This window comes from Vicugna pacos, chromosome 13, assembly GCF_048564905.1.
Source record: "Vicugna pacos chromosome 13, VicPac4, whole genome shotgun sequence".
NCBI lineage: Eukaryota > Metazoa > Chordata > Mammalia > Artiodactyla > Camelidae > Vicugna > Vicugna pacos.
Window position 1 is genome coordinate 56,680,838 of NC_132999.1, and position 15,206 is coordinate 56,696,043.

The following is a 15,206-nucleotide window of genomic DNA, read 5'->3' on the forward strand; positions in this document are numbered from 1 at the left end:
TGACTCCAGTCCACCTCTTCCAGGAAGCCCTCCCTGCTTGCTGCACACCTCCCTTCACCACCACAGGTCTTACCATCAGGAGAGCTGGCACTGTTCTAGGCACAGAGGATGCACTCTCAGAATTTGTTAACTAGTGGATAAAGGGGCAGTCTGGGTGAATATCGAATGTATCTTTGAGTGGGTCCCCTTGGGCGGAAGAGTCTGAACTTGGTCAGAAAGGGAATGGGGGTGTGACAGGTCTGGAGAAGCATTAGGTGGGCAGGAACACTGGCTGGGAACAGGACACTGGGAGGGCTAGGGGCCTGCAGGTGGGTAGGGGGCAAATACATGAGTGGGGCTCAGGGTATGGGAGGGCGTGGGGCAGGCAGGGAGTGGGCACGAGGTGTTGACTGGGCATGAGGAACTGGCTGGGTGAGGCACTGTGGGTGTGGGGCTGTGAGAACATGGGGCGTTGGGTGAGTATGGGACACTGGATGGATCTGGGGTATAGGCCATCGGATGGGCCTGAGGTGTTGAGGGGCCTGGGGCACTGGGGATGGGGCCCTGAGCTGGGCCTTGGGTCAAGGCTGTCACACAACTGCCCTTCATGCCCCCAGGAGTGGTGCAGAGCATCAAGGACCACATCACAAAGCCCACGGCCATGGCACGTGGCCGCGTGGCCCACCTCATCGAGTGGAAGGGCTGGAGTGCCCAGCGCTCAGGCTGGGAGCTGTCCCCGGCTGAGGACGAGCATTACTGCTGCCTCCCAGATGAGCTGCGTGAAGCCCGCTTTGCCGCAGGTCAGCGTGGGGAGGAAGAGCTTGGGGACAGGACTGGCCAGGGCTCTGGTCCTTAGGGGACCCTCGGTCACTACCTGGGCATTGTCTGGGCAGGGAAAAATAATGCCACGGGGTGGACAGGGCATTGGTGGGCACCCTGATCACCCGGGCATGAGAGGCAACGTCTGGTGCCAGCCTGTCCTGGCACCTGTGGCCACCCCCACCCTCTGCCCCTGCCCCCGCTGAGCGGGCTCTGTCCCCACCAGGGGTTGCCGAGCAGTTTGCCATCACAGAGGCCACACTGAGCGCCTGGTCCTCACTGGATGATGAGGAGCTGCACCCAGAGGACAACCCCCAGGACATCATCCAGCTACAGGGTACAGCCCGGGTGGGGCACCGGGGTCGGGTGGGTGCCGCAGGGCCAGAGCTGCAGGCTGGCTCGGCCAGCAAATGCCCTGTGACCTCAGACAAGCCCCTCCATCCCTCAGCTTTAGTTTCTTCATCTGGTGATTCTTGCTCTGCCCATTGCCTGGGGAACACCGTGAGCATAAAGGAGAGATGATGATGATGCCAGATGGATGTGTAGGTAGATAGAAAGGAAGGAAACATGAATGAAGTGCTTGCGTGCCAAGCACTTTACTTGTCTCATCTCACTTTCTCCTCGGGACAGCTCTAGGAAGTAGGCCCTGTTATTACCTCCATTTTACAAGTAAGGGAAACTGAGGCATCAAGAAACTCGCCTCAGATTACACAGTGAGAGGCATCAGAGTTAGGATCTGAACCTTAACACCAAGCACAGTCAATCAGCTTGCTAGAAACCAGTTTACTGCTGAGGGCTTCAAGGAGCCTGGGTCCTGGGTGCAGCCTGCATCACCTTAATCCTCCCTCTGACAGTGAGGGAAGAGAAGGGGTCAGAGGTCTGGAAGAGCACTTGTCGTAAATGTCAGAGCCCAGAAGGATCTGAGGTGAGTCAGGCTGGCTTCCAGAACCTGCTCTTAACTATTCTGTGTGCTACTGCCACCACCCACCCCATCACCCCCAGGGAGAAACTAAGGCTCAGAGAGGTTCAGTGTCTTGCCCAAGGTCACACAGCTTGGCTGTGGCAAAGCAAGGTTTGGAGGCAGGTCTCCTGCCCCTCGCACTCCCTCACACACCAGGAGAGGACAAGGAGCAGGGTCTTCTGAGCTCCATTCCTCACCCCCACCCCCTGTTGCTTTTCCAGACCTGGAGAGCATCTACCTTCAGGACAGCCTTCTGAGTGTCCCCTCTCAGGATGACAGTCTTCTGGCCTTCTCCTCCCCCGGCCTCTCCCCCGATGGCTGGCCCTCACCTGAAGAGCCCCCCTTCACAGCTGCCGGCTCACAGCCCCCCAGTCCCGAGCAGCAGCATCGGCAGCGGCTGCCGGGGGCCCCAGGGCCGGAAGCTGGGGCCCGCCTGCAGGGCTCCCTCCCCTCGGTGGACAGCGGCTCCCTCTCGGAGGAGGAGGAGGATGAGGTGTTCTATAACTGAGGCGGAGGGGGTCCTGGAGCCTGCTCACACCGTGACCTTGCCTGGTGGGTAGCCCAGGAGTATCAGGACACCAGAGTCTGGGCTGGGCATCTCTTGACCCCTCAGGGCTGGCACAGGTGGGTGCGGCAGGGATGGGGCCAGCACTCCTGGCAGACCACTGTGTGCTTCCGTGGACCTGCCCCCAGCAGTGGAAGCCGTAGTCCGCTTCTCTCTCTTGGCTCAGGCCGGCACCTTCCCCTGCAGCGTTTCTGCCATCAGTGAGCTCGAGGACTCTCAGCAGACACTGGGGCAAGCCGCCCAGGCAGACAGCCACGGAAAGGCCTAGGAGACCCACTAGGGGAAGGGTCTGGGAACCCTGCCTGGACTCCAGGGCTCAGTCCCTCCCCGTCTCCCTCTGTGCTTCTGTCCCCCATCAGAGGTGGAGAGGCCCCTTCTGGTAGCTAATATCTGTTCCTTAGCTCTCTTCATGAGGATTCTTTCTCTGTCTGTTGGCCCCTCACTGTCTGAATCTGCTCCCTGGTGCCCTGCTCCCCCTCCTTGCACCCTCCTCCCATCTCCCTGAAGGTTCTCTGAAGACATTAAAGCGGTGGATTCACCCTGGATGAACTTGGCCTGGTCTCTGCTGGGGACAGCGTGTCCTCGGGCCCCTGGTGGGAGGAGCTCTAGAAGGACTTTGGCGAGAGCCCCTTTCCCCTAGTACACAGACAGCTGGTCAACCTGCTGCTAGCAGCCAGGAGAGTCCCCATGGAGGATGCCCAAGGAACCATACCTGGGGACTCTGGTTTGTCAACCCTGGCTCAGCCAAGGAGGAGGCTGAGGCTGGAGTGAAGGTAACTGGACCACAGGGTCCTGCTTATACATGAGGACGAGCATCACACAACCTGGGGGGATCCTACTCTACCCCCTATCTCCCTGCCAGGAAGCAGGGCATAAGGAGTGGGAGACCAGGGGCCTAGGTATGCAATGCTCCAATGACCATTAGGGGGCGCCAAGAGCTTGCTCAGGGCTGGCTCAGGTAAGGAGTTAAGGTCAACACCTTTGAAGCTGAGGTAAGGGACAGACTGCAGCTCTGTGAATCAGCTTTATTTTTTCTTGGGAACCTCTGGTTGGGAGTCATGCAGCCCCCAGAGTGCATCTGTGCCTGCCCTTGATAACAGCATATTCTAAGCTCTTCATTTGTGAATTTGATGCCTTCATTGAGAACCCACCATATGCTGGTTTTCTGCTATCTTGCATTCTGAGCTTTGTCCAGGGTGGAATTTGTTCTTCAAGGCATGTAGCCCTTGTCCCACCAAAGAAGGGACATGGTGACTGTGGGGCCCTCTTCAGTGTTAGGTTAGCTGCCTGCTTTGCCAAGGAGTTGAGCTGGGCTGGAGGGGAGGGGTGTGTTGTGATAAGAGACAGAAGCAGGGTCTTTGCCCAGTTTCCTTCACCAGGGCAGCTGAGGGGCCCTTTGTTTCATCTTGCCAGGCTGGCTCACTTTGGGGCCGGAGGGTTTGTCAGATTGGAAATTGCTTTCTTCAACTAGAACAGAGAACAGAGGAGTAAGGATGTAGAGGAGATTGAAAGTAGGGGCCCCAACACACTTTGAGTCTCCTAAGGGTTGATTCTGGAGTGAATTTTAGAACTGGTGTCTCCCTATTGCACAGATGGGACCATTGAGGCCCAGAGAATGGCAAGGCTAGCCACTGGCCACAAAATAAGGTAGGGGTACCTGAGCCAAGAGGCTGGCCACTCTGGGCCAGGAAGTAGGTTTCATCCAGAATCCCATAAGGCCCCTCCAAATTTGGATGGGAAGATATTGGTGCCCCCCACCTCCCCAGACTGCTCAAGCATGGCTCCTCCCCTTGGCTCCTCCCCTTTGCTCCACCCTCTGGACCCTGGTACCTCCACCCAAGACACGAAGCCCACAGCTCTGCCCCGAGACGTCACGAAGAGGGACTGAAGTTTCAACAGCTGGAAGAGGTTATGTGCCTGCAGGAGGAGTTGTTAGGAAACACTAGAGGACAGGTGCTGCCCACCCTACTCCTCCGGCTTCAGTTTCTCCCTAGCCCAGGAGCTTGATCAGAGGTGAAGGCCCTGGCCAGGCTCTGTCCCAAGGGTGCCCACTCGCCTTATTTCTGTGCCTGGGAGGAGGGCTGGAAGGCTCGGATGGTGGGGGGAGACCAAGACCTGGGCCTGCAATGTCCAATGTGACCACCAGGGGTCACCAGAGTCCACATAAGGGACTAGTAGAAAGGACTTGTTATTCAGCATCATCTACCTGCACAGAGGGGTTGGGGCCACCCCTAGGTCCCCAACCTGCTTCTGTCCCTCCATGACCCCATGCACCAGGCTCTGTGCTTGCAGAGAGGGAGGGGATCAGCATTCAGAGCGATTAATTTGCCCAAGATCACACAGGGAGAATGTGTTGAACTTGAAACTGAAACCCATGTGTGCTTTCATCCAGAGAAATACTTTTAACCACTGTCTCTCTCCACCCAGAGTCTTCTGTTCCCCAGGCTCTCCCTCTTCGCTAGTCTCTGCATCATCCCAACAACTCTGGGATTGAAGGACAGAGGACAGGAACCGCTCTGCCCGTCCTGCAGATGAGGAAGCGGGCACAGAAGGAACAAAGAGCCACACAGCGTGTCAAGGAAGCTGGAGCCAAGTCTCCCTCTCAGGCTGTTCTCCTCTATCCCAGAGTCCCTGTCTGCCCACAGCCCAGATTTCCCCCAGTACCTGGCGCAGGGAGGTCTCTGGGGACAGCTTCAGGATCACTGGCTCTATGGGGCAGCCCCCAGCCAAGATGTTCTGGAGACACTGCTGGGGAAGGAGGGAGGGTTACGGGGGCCTGGACCAGCCTCCCCTTCCCAGGACTGCCCCTCTCAAACCAAGTCCCCTACAGGCGACCAGCTGGTCACTCCCTTCACAACCCAGCTCACTGACTCCCCAGCCCCTCCTGACACCCCATATGAGAACTCACCTGGTGTCCTGGAGCCCAGGATGGTGGCTCAGCCTGGAGTGCCTGCACCAAGTGTGCCCTTCGCACGGTGCCCACCAGGATCTGAGACTCTGGACAGGCGGAGAGAGAGAGGGAGAGAGCCACATTATGAGAAAGGAACTTATGTTTACTGGGCAGCTGTAATGTGTCAAGAACTGTTCTGGGCATTCTCATGACTCTCAGGGACCTACAGCAGCCTATGGGTCAGAAACTATTATCACTCATTTTACAGAAGAGGAAACCGAGGCTCAGAGACACAGAGAGGTTAATTGTCTTGCCCAGGGTCATTCAGCTTCTGACATGGAGGAGTGGTGGCTGAGGGCGGCTGGATAAAGCTGCCAGGGGACTGGGAGGTAACCTGCCCACACTGAGATGCCCCATATGGTGGGGCCACAAGGCAGGAGCAGGTCTGGGACACCTGCATGAAGACGTCTGTGCATCAGGACTGGGCTTTGTCCCTCATTTCCCGCATGACGTTTCACATCTGGCTTAGCCCAGTGAAGGCATAAACCTGGAAGGCCACCATGTTCTGAGGTCCTACTGTGTGCTTGGGGCTTGGCAAGCCTCACTCCAGGGTATCACTGGAGAGTCTGCAGGTATTTGGTTTTGGGGGACAGCCTGATATTTTTGCTTCTTGTCCAGTAAACTAAAAACTTTACAACTGGACATACAAATGCTCCCCCCTTAAAAGTAAAGACAAAACACAATTAAAACTATTCTTAAAAAAAAACAACAACAAACAATTTCTTGAGTGAGCAGCAGGGTCCCACAGACTGGGCCTTTGCTAGTTGGGAGCTCTTTGCTTCTTGTGGCCCTAAGGGTAGAAGCAGACTTTGTTCAGGAAGTGAGGCTTCTTGAGGGGTCATGCACATGCAAATATTTTCAGATGGAATATTTGGCATGTCCTAAGGGATAATGTCATAAGTGTTCCAATTTGGGTGGGGAGAAGGGCCTGGCATCGGGAATGAGAACCTCTGATAATTCCATACTCCCTATTTTCCAGATGAGGCAACTGCAGTTCATAGAGCTTAAGGGGTTTATCTAAGGTTCTGCTGCTCATAAATGGCTTTATGCCTCTTGGGGTAGGTATGGGGATGACCTGTACGGTTGTGCGGGTTGCTCACTACACAAGCTACCTGCCCAAAGGCAAGTGGGGACCAAAATCCAGCTGGGCTATGCTTGCCAAGTGTGCATCTTGTTTCATTTGCACAAAAGGGACATATGGGCTGACAGTGGCCATACATGGGCATGGCTACCTCCTCCCCTCCCCCCAGTTTATCTTTCCCACCCATACTGTACTTGTCCTAGAGGGAAATAATGCTCTAGCTAGACTCTCCCCCAAGATTCAGCTTATATGTCTTTTAACAAGGGCCCCCATTCACTTTTCTCTAAAAAGATGTTTTTCTTATGGCAACAGGGATTGAGGGAGGTGACTCAGCTGGAGAATGCTTGAAGGGGAGACTAAAGGAAGGAGCTTTCTGGGAGACCCTAGTAGTGTTTCCATCATCCTACCCCCACTCCCCAAGCACACCAGGCCTGGTTTCTAGAATCCCAAGAGCTTTTCGTGGAGTGCCTTATAAGCCTCCTCTAATCGCTCATTTAAACATGTCAAGCACCCCAGGGTAGGGTGGTTATTATCTCCATTTTACCAAAGAGGAAACTAAGGCTCAGAGAGGTGATGTGACTTGCCCAAGGTCACACAGCTGCAGAGCCTGGATTCAGATTCAAGTGCCTGGCAGGTCCAATGCCCTTCTTACCCTTTCCTGGGCCTGACCCTCCCAGGTCCAAGAAGAAGGTCTAGGGAACACCCCCCTCCCCACTCATGCTCCACTGCTTCCTTCTGAGCACCTGTGCTCTCCACCAGCGGGTACTCGGCTGTGTCTGTGGCGGTCACGACCTTGACCACCTCCTCCAGCGGTGTGTCCTTGGCCAGCGTGGTGATGGTACAGTTCATGAAGTGCTCCACAGTTACACGGTGAGAGCTGGGGGCAGAGGGGTGCTCCCATCAGGTCCTGGAGTGGGGGGTTATCCAGGTCCCAGGATGAGGCAGGGGTACCTGGGGGGAGCTTTGCTGGTTCTCCAGCATGGGCGGGGACTAAGAGATTCCTGGGATGAACAGCTCCTAGCACCCCAAGGTGGGGAGAGACCTGGAGACCAGCTCACCTATGGCCTGTCTCTGGATTCCTAGCCCTGGACCCCTATCTCCCCCTAGACCAGCTCCACCTTGGTCTGTTTTATCAGAATCTGTCTCTCTGGAGAATTTCATTTGAAGAAAAGTTTTATGGCAAAAAGGAAAAAAAGACCAACTTGAAAGTTTAAAAGTTACTGGAGTAACCACCCCCGTTTCACAGATGAGGGAATGAGTCTGGAGAAGGCTGCAGCTGTCACATGTCTAAAGCGGGCCTTAGAGCAGAGGTCTCAGTGCCTCTTAGCCCCACTTCTTAGGAACAGAGGCTGCTTGGCCCTGCCTTGTCGAGTGAAGACCTCAAACCTCATCTCCATTCTAGTATTCTAGTCCCACCTCCAGCTCCCAATGCCCCAGCGAGGACAACAGAGCAGGAATGGGGGGAGGAGTGGGGACCTCCCAGAGCTGGTGCTGACTCTCTGTGTGACCTGAAGCAAGACATGACACCTCTCTGAACCCCACTTTCCAACAAATGGGCAATGTCTGTCCTCCTGCTGTGAAGACAGACTGAGGACCCTGAGGCTTGGGAGGCCAGGACTTGCCAGGTCACACAGGGGGCTGGGGAGAATGAAGACTAGAGAGCAGCTGTGTGTCGGCCCCTCCCACACCCACTCATGCCCAAGGTCAGTCACTGGGGTTTGCGGGGGGCCTCCACCCGCAGTCCACCCTAACACCATCACCTCTGCAGCCAACCTAAGCAGACACCACTCACTTGATGTTTCGGCCCCGGATCCACGGCAAATATGGCAGCTTCTTGACAATGATGGTGCTATCGTACAAGGAGGGCTGGCAGCTCTGGGCAATGGCATTGGCTGCCAGCACTGCCATCAGCACAGGCAGAGCATGCACAATCTGGCCAGTCAGCTCGAAGACCAGCAATGCCGTGGAGATGGAGTGGGTCACAGCTCCTGAGAAAGCCGCAGCCCCTGGAGGGGGCAGGGCCAGGGAGGGACTGCTCAGGCCAGGGGACCACCTCATGCAGAAAGCCAGGCTGCTGTGGCTGTGGCCTATGGCGAGGGTGGGAATTATCCAGAGGCCATACACTGGTCACTGTTGGAAGGGCCCCTGTGCCTGGGCTTGGTGAGGGAGAGAGGAGCATCCTGTCTTAGCTTGGTGAAGTAAGGGAGAGGATGGGGGACCAGGGACAAGACAGGAGCTAGAATCATGGGGCTTAGGGGGTGGGGCTCAGTGGGAGGCTAATGACCTCCCTGTGCCCTGCAGAACTGCTGGCTGAGTCTCCAGGTCCAGCCCAGCCCCACCACGACTGCCCAGGAATCCGGTCTACTCACCTGCCAGGGCATACCCCCCAGGCATGATGGGGTTGGTGACCCCTCCGGCCACGATGCCTTCTGGAAAGGCAAGAGAGAGGGCCTCCCCGATGAGGCGCCCGATGGCAGCTCCTGGACACAGACTTAGGATGAGGACAGGAAACCAGGCTGAACCCGTCCCTACAGCCCTCCATCCCTGGTGACCAACCTCAGTACCATCCTGGGGAGGTGGGTGGACCAGGAGCCATGGCCCTGCCCCAATAACCCTGATCCTCTCAGACCCTCAAGACCCAGACTCACCCAAGATGAATATGGGCATGAAGTAGCCAGCGGGCATGGGAATTGTGGTGGCCAGAATCAGCATCCAGAACTGTGGGTGGAGGGAACCCAGCGGGCAGAGGTTAGAGGCAGCTGGACAGGAGTGAGCAAGGGAGGGGCCGGACATGGGAGCTTCCTGGTGAGGGGAGAAGGCCTGGGCACACACCCATCACCAGTGTCTGGTGTGAGGGAAGGCGTGGCCAGGGGAGGGAACCCCACTCTGACGAAGTGCCTATGGGGTGCCTGGCGCTGTGCCAGGGACTTTCTTTTCTTCCCTCTCAATCTTCCTTTGCTGTAGGCACAGTAACTACCCCATTTTAAAGATGAGGAAACCGAGGCTCAGAGAGTTGAAGCAACTTGCTCAAGACCACACAGTAGCAGAGGTCAGGTCACGGAGTCTGGATGAAGGCCCGGGCCCTGTGCTACATGCCGTGGAGAGGGACCCCCATCCCACTGAAGGCTGATCTTGGCTCTGTGCACACCCTTGGGGGCCCCAGGGTACCCACCTTCATCACCAGGAAGAAGGCGAGGGTCCCAAAGATGGTGAACTGTGGATGGTACCATTCGAACCACAGGTTCTGGGGGTCGGGCTCCGTGGGCCAGGGTGGGGATGAGTTCCGGGTCATCAGCGCCCATGAGTTGTTGTCAAATAGTGAGTCCAGGTGCTCCTTCATGGACAGCTGGAGCCAGGGGGCAGGTCGGGGCTCTGCATGAGGGCTGGGCTGCAGTCCCCTGCTACCTCCTCACTGCCCAATCCTGCCTCCAGTCCTCCCCTGCCCCTCCCACAGCTGCAGCCGCCTCATCTGGAAAGTGTCGCACGGGCATGCCCTTATAGGTGTGGTGGGGCTGAGGGAGATGACAGGCACAGAGTGGACAACGCTGGGCATTCCCTCCTCCGGCCCCCCCAGTTCAATACCCCTTACCCGAGAAGCCATGAAGCGGCCCACGCCTGGCGGGTAGGTGATGGAGGCGAGAACCCAGGCTGCCAGCGCCGAATACAGAGGCTTGCTGTTGGGGGTGGGGCAGTCAGCTCCAGTGCCGGCCCTCCTCTCCCCTCCACCCCATGGAGGGCAAAATCGGGCAAGAGCAGGTCCCACTATCCCAGGGGCTGACACTGAGGCAGGAACGGGAGGAGGGGGGACAGGAGCAGGGGACATGGGGGGTTTGGCCCACACCACTCCGGAAACAAGGGGGCAGGGCTGAGAGGAGAGTGTGGATCAGAGGAGGGCTGCCCAGCCAGGCAGGTGGGGCCAGGGCAGGCCTGGCCAGGGCACAGCAGGGCTGGCTCTGAAATGCCGATGCCGAGGGACAGACAAGGTTGGGAGGAAAGGGGGCTCAGTAAGTGGTCCAGGGCTTGGTAGGGGGTTCAGTGAAGGGGTGGGAGGTTAGTGAGGGAGTGAGGACTCAGGAGGGGTAGGGGTCAAATGTTGGGGTTGGTAGCCCAGTAAGCTGGGAGAGCAGCAACTGTGGGGACCTGGGCAGGGGCGTTAGTGAGGGGAAGGGGGCTCCAGAAATGGGGTGTGGGCTAGGGAAGTTGGGGGACTCAGTAGGAGGATGGGGGTGCAGTCAAGAGGTGGGGCTCTCTCTATACATAAGGTAGTTGCAGGCTCAGGAGGCTGAGAGTCTGGGATGGTCTCCTTGAAAGGTCCCCCAGCCCCTGTCAGAGCCCACCTGGTGGCCAGAAGCTTGGAGAACACCCGGTTGGTCTTGATAAAGCCAAGGAATGTTCGCTGACAGAAGAGGTAAGCACAGCTCAGGATGCCACAGATGGCCCTGCGGTGGGGGGGGGGAGTCCAGAGCCCCTCTTCAGAACCGAGGGCAGCAGTTCAGGCTACGGGAGGCCCCCAGATGGGCTCTTGGGGGGCCCATAGAACCCACTCACCCCAGCGCCACAAAAAAGAAAATCTCTGGCAGGTCGAAGGGGACATCCACCCGGAAATTGGTCTTGTAGAGCGAGGTGATGGTCTCTGGGGAAGGAGGGGAGTGGGGATCAGGGAGCACACTTCTACCCTAGTCAAACCCAAGGCTCAGAATCACCAGGAAGGGGTGGCGGGAGTGCCAGGTCTGCTCCGGACCCCCCTTCTCTGGACATTTTAGACTCCACCACCTAGGCTCTTCCTCTCTGACTGGCTTCATCCCTTCTCGCCTCTGGGCCCCCATCCTCCATGCCAAATACAGCTCAGCTCCCTTCTAGACTCCTAGAAGGAGTCGGGGAAGGAAGAGGAAGAAGAGGGGAGACAAGAGAAGACATGGGAGGAGGAAGAGGAAGGAAAAGGGAAGAAAGAGGGGAGGCAGGGTGGGGGTCAGGAGGTCCAGTGGGGAGTCACCCTGCTCGCTGTTGAAGACGGCCAGGAGGCGGAACATGAAGGCCCCGCAGGTGGCAGCGAAGAAGCCCCTCCAGTAATCCCAGACGGAGAAGTGGGAAGACATGACCTCGATGCTGAACAGGATGCCTGGGGGCGACGCTGAGCTTAGACAGACATCCCCCAACCCCCATCCCAGCCCCTGGCCTCTCCCGTCCTGCTCTCCCACAGCCCCATCTCTTTGGTCCTGAGCTGAAGTGAGGGGAGGGCAGGGCGGGAGCCCCCAGCCCAGTGAACACACCTGTACCTGCTTCTCTCGGCCATCTCAACCCTGACCACAGCCTGTGGGATGGGGACGATTACAATCTCCATTTCACAGATGAGAAAATGAGGCTGAGAGCTGAAGTCACCAACCCAGGGTCACACAGGGGAGCTGGGTTTCTAACCCAAGTCTGTCTGATGTAACAGCGAAGCTTCTCGACCTTCAACCCCATCCCCACCCTGGGCTGGCTGTGCCCTCCCAGTAAGACTGAAGTTAAGAACCGAGACTGGATTAGCCCACAACCTCCCTCCGGGTACCTGTGCTGTACAGAGGACCCAGCTGGTCAGCCTGACCGCGCCAGGGGACCAGGGGACCGGAGGGATGTGTGGGAGTGGGGGTGGGGGGTCATGGGGGAGGCTCTCACCGCTGAAGGGCGCTGCGAACACCGTGGCCACGCCCACCGTCGCTGCAGCCACCAGCATTTCATTCTGCTTGTTCTTGTTCTGGGGGGATCCCAGAGTCCCAGGCTCAGAGTCAGCCCTCGCCCTCCCCTCCCTTCCCTCCCATTCCCCCAGTGGTGCGGGGAGGGGCCTGAGCCCCTTACCTCCGACTCCCCTTTGGCCTTGGTGCGCAGGCGGCCCAGGTAGGCAGCGATCATCACAGACAGGTGCACGAACGGGCCCTGCCAGAGGAGGAATGGGCACAGGGCACAGGGCTCACCTCGTGGGGGCTGCAGGGGCTCTTGCTCCTCCCCCTCCTTCCCCTGGGACCCACGGTTGGGGGCAGAGGGACGTCGTCCAGAGACAGCAGTGGCTTCCTCACCTGTACCTGAACCCATAACTGTACCCGCACCTGTACCCTTATCCTCCATTCCCCTGGCTCTTGTCACACTCTGAGGACCTGGCCTGCCTCCTCCCCAGTACTGAGCTCCCCAGTGCAGGCACTGGCCTGAGTCTGCACTGACCCAGCTTCAGTGGGGTGATGGGGAAACAGCAGAGGGGGCAGGAGGGCGGGGTGGGGTGGGGTACTCTGATGCCCACACATACCACTTTGCCCAGGAAGAGGGTGCTGCCAGTGGCCAGGGTGCACGTGAGACCCACCACCTTGGCCCCAAAGTTCTTGATATCCAGGTAGTCCTCCAAGACCACACCCGACAAGATTGTCTTCAGCTCCGGAATTCCAGATCCTTGGCAGGGGGTGGACGGGCAGGGGACAAGAGGAGGGACAATCTCTAGATTAGCCCTTAACACTTTACCCTGCACGGTGTTTCACATCATGATCTTGTCAGGTCTCCTAAATCCTGTGAATTACGATCTGCAAACTCATTTCGCAAATGAGGGTCAGAGAGGGGATGTGAACTGTCCATGTTCTTCCAGCTGCACCTGGCAGACAGCTATGACAGGGTGAGGGAACCCAGGAGAGAATCTTGGGCCACCTGGATGAATCTCAGGCCCCTCAGCTCCCTTCTGCTGGCCTGGGGCTGGAGGCAGAGCTGGAAGTTGCCCTTCGTGAGCTCCTCCCTAGGGAACCAAGGCACCAGCCCAGAGGAGCACTCAGAGAGGCAGCCGAGCCCCCAGGGACCCAAGAGTCAATGTCTGGCCTTCTCACTGTGTGACCTCAGGCAAGTGACACGACTCCTCTGAGCCTGGCTTCTTTGGCTGTGAAACAGGGTTACTGCTTCCTGCTTCTCCACATCAGGAGCCCCACAGGGTAGGGAAAGGGTTTGGCCAGTGGGCACCGCAAGGCAAGGCACACCGGCAAACGGCGTGATAATGGGGCTTACCTCCTGAGAAGGGCGTGATGCTCTGGGAGAAACCCGACGAGAAGGAGACCAGGGCCACGGGGTACACCGTCCAGGAGAGATACCGGAGTAGGTGGCTGTCCCCAATCTCCCGGTACAGCCACTTGTGTGCTGGGGACAGCCGGGAGTCAGGGAGCGGTCCATGGGCTCTGTAGCCCTCAGGAGCCCACTTGCTCGCCAGGAAATGGAGGTTCAGAGAGGGGTGGCTCAGCGCAGCCAGAGAGTGGCATATTCCCAAGAGGAGGCTTGGGAATGGATCCACCCATAGCCTGGTGTTGCCGCTCCCTAGCTGAGTGACCTTGCACAAGCGACTCAACCTCTCTGAGCCTCTGTTTCCCTGTCTGTCAAATGGGCTAGTGACAGTACTTCCCTAACAGGGTCATTGTGAGAAAGCACCTCAAAGGATGTCTGGTGCACAGCGGGTCCTCACGATGACTTCCTGAGTGAGTCTCCCAGAGAAGGTATGTTAGACCCTTCCTGCCCCACATCCCCTCTTCCAGGGAGGCCTCAGGGTGGAGAGAGCCTGCTGAAGCAGGGGGAAAGGATGTTCTATGCCTGGGGGACATAGTGCCCTCCCCCAGAGGTACTGAGCTGAGAGCAAGGAGGGAGGAGAAAGAGCCTGGGCGGCAGGAAGCAGTGGGCACCGAGCTCAGAGGATAAAGAGCCCTTGGGAACATTTGCTCCCTCTCACTCATTGTGCAGTTGAGGAGACTGAGGCCCACAGACGGGCAGGAGCCTGCCCAGGGTCACACAGTAAGTTAAGAGCAAAGCCAGGAGCAGATCCAGACCTCCTCCCCCCAACCCCCGCTGCACCCGACGGCCCATCTGGCATCCTGAGAGCGTGCTTGGAAGCCCGGGTCCAGAGCAGGCGTGCATGCCCGGGATGGATTACCTCGGACCACGCGCCCGATGGCAAAACTCATGGCATAGCTGATCAGGGCCATGAGCACCCCGAGGGTCGTCAGGAAGTACCAGTCCTCACCCACGCGGAACAACTTCTCCTTCAGCCACTCCAGGCCATCTGCAGCAGGGGCACTGAGTCACAGCCCTGAGCCGGGCGGGGGCAGCGCCTTCCCCGGAGGCCTGCTTAGGCTCCGGGCAGAGAGGGTGGGGGCTGTATGGGTCTAGGGCAGGCATTCGAGTCCAGGGAAGCAGGGGTGGGGCTGTGCCCCACGTGAGGGCAGCAGGATTTGCGGCAAGTGAAGGCAACACAGCAGATAGCAGGCCTATTGGCCCCGCCAGGAGGGAGCCTTTGAGCCTCCCTCCGTCCCCAGCTCTGCCTCTTACTGCGGTTCCTATGGAAGAATGGCCAAGGGGGCAGGGTGTGGAGGGTGTGCTGGGAGCTACACTTTCTCCAGTACCCCTGCGGGGTCTGTAGCTTAGAGAACGGGAGCGTATACAGAGACTGCTCTGCCGTCCAGGACCTGGGAGGGGAGCCCTGGTGTCAGGCCAGAGAGCACCTGCTGGGCCCCTAGCAAGTTCCCTGGCACCGTAATCAGGCCTAGGGGCTGCCTTCCCAAAAGGCAGAGGGCAGACACTATCCCGTCTGAGCCATAGACAGGCAGACAGGTCCCCTCCCTCTCTGCCACCCAGGAGACTCTGGGCAAGTGGAAGGGGGAGGGCAGCTCTTGGGCTCCAAGGTGGGTGGGGAGGGAGGCCTGGGTAGGGCAACGGCCCAAGGGGTCTTCGACAGGGAGAGGAAGGGACCCTAAGTCTCACCTCGGATGCCTTGGCGGATGCGGGGACACGGGCCCCATAACTCCTGCAGAGTCACAGGCTTCCCTGAAGAGCCCTCACGAAGCCCTACCAGCTCCTCCAT

The 15,206-nt window shown here is 58.2% G+C and overlaps 2 protein-coding genes across 3 annotated transcripts in view; one reads left to right on the top strand and one right to left on the bottom strand.

Annotated features, from left to right (window-relative positions):
- FAM131C (family with sequence similarity 131 member C) overlaps nt 1–4,876 on the top strand; it is an 18,510-nt gene extending 13,634 nt beyond the window's left edge. The window contains exons 5-8 of one of the 2 annotated variants that reach the window (XM_072975322.1): nt 597–779; nt 1,025–1,135; nt 1,981–2,311; nt 4,752–4,876. In XM_072975322.1, the coding sequence (XP_072831423.1) occupies nt 597–779; nt 1,025–1,135; nt 1,981–2,267 (581 nt within the window). In that variant the 3' untranslated portion in view covers nt 2,268–2,311; nt 4,752–4,876. Of the gene's footprint in view, nt 1–596; nt 780–1,024; nt 1,136–1,980; nt 2,870–4,751 lie in introns of those variants that run through there. The other variant, XM_072975321.1, reaches the window with a different exon arrangement.
- Nucleotides 3,744–15,206, bottom strand: LOC102539027 (chloride channel protein ClC-Ka). The gene is made up of 19 exons (XM_072975880.1): nt 15,107–15,206; nt 14,280–14,408; nt 13,370–13,498; nt 12,633–12,772; nt 12,191–12,268; nt 12,011–12,089; nt 11,349–11,474; nt 10,904–10,988; nt 10,693–10,794; nt 9,945–10,029; nt 9,528–9,701; nt 9,004–9,073; nt 8,725–8,835; nt 8,148–8,442; nt 7,099–7,232; nt 5,233–5,321; nt 4,989–5,072; nt 4,155–4,241; nt 3,744–3,791 (listed from the first exon to the last, which is right to left on the bottom strand). Exons 1-19 carry the CDS (start codon nt 15,204–15,206, stop codon nt 3,744–3,746), a joined length of 2,145 nt encoding a protein of 714 aa, XP_072831981.1.

Coding starts and splice junctions, on each gene's coding strand:
- LOC102539027 (XM_072975880.1), bottom strand. CDS start 15,206: ATGGAGGAGCTGGTAGGGCTTCGTGAGGGCTCTTCAGGGAAGCCTGTG. Junction 14,409..15,106: donor CATCCGCCAAGGCATCCGAG/GTGAGACTTAGG, acceptor CCCCTGCTGCAG/ATGGCCTGGAGTGGCTGAAG. Junction 10,030..10,692: donor TCCAAGCTTCTGGCCACCAG/GTGGGCTCTGAC, acceptor CACCCCCAACAG/CAAGCCTCTGTATTCGGCGC.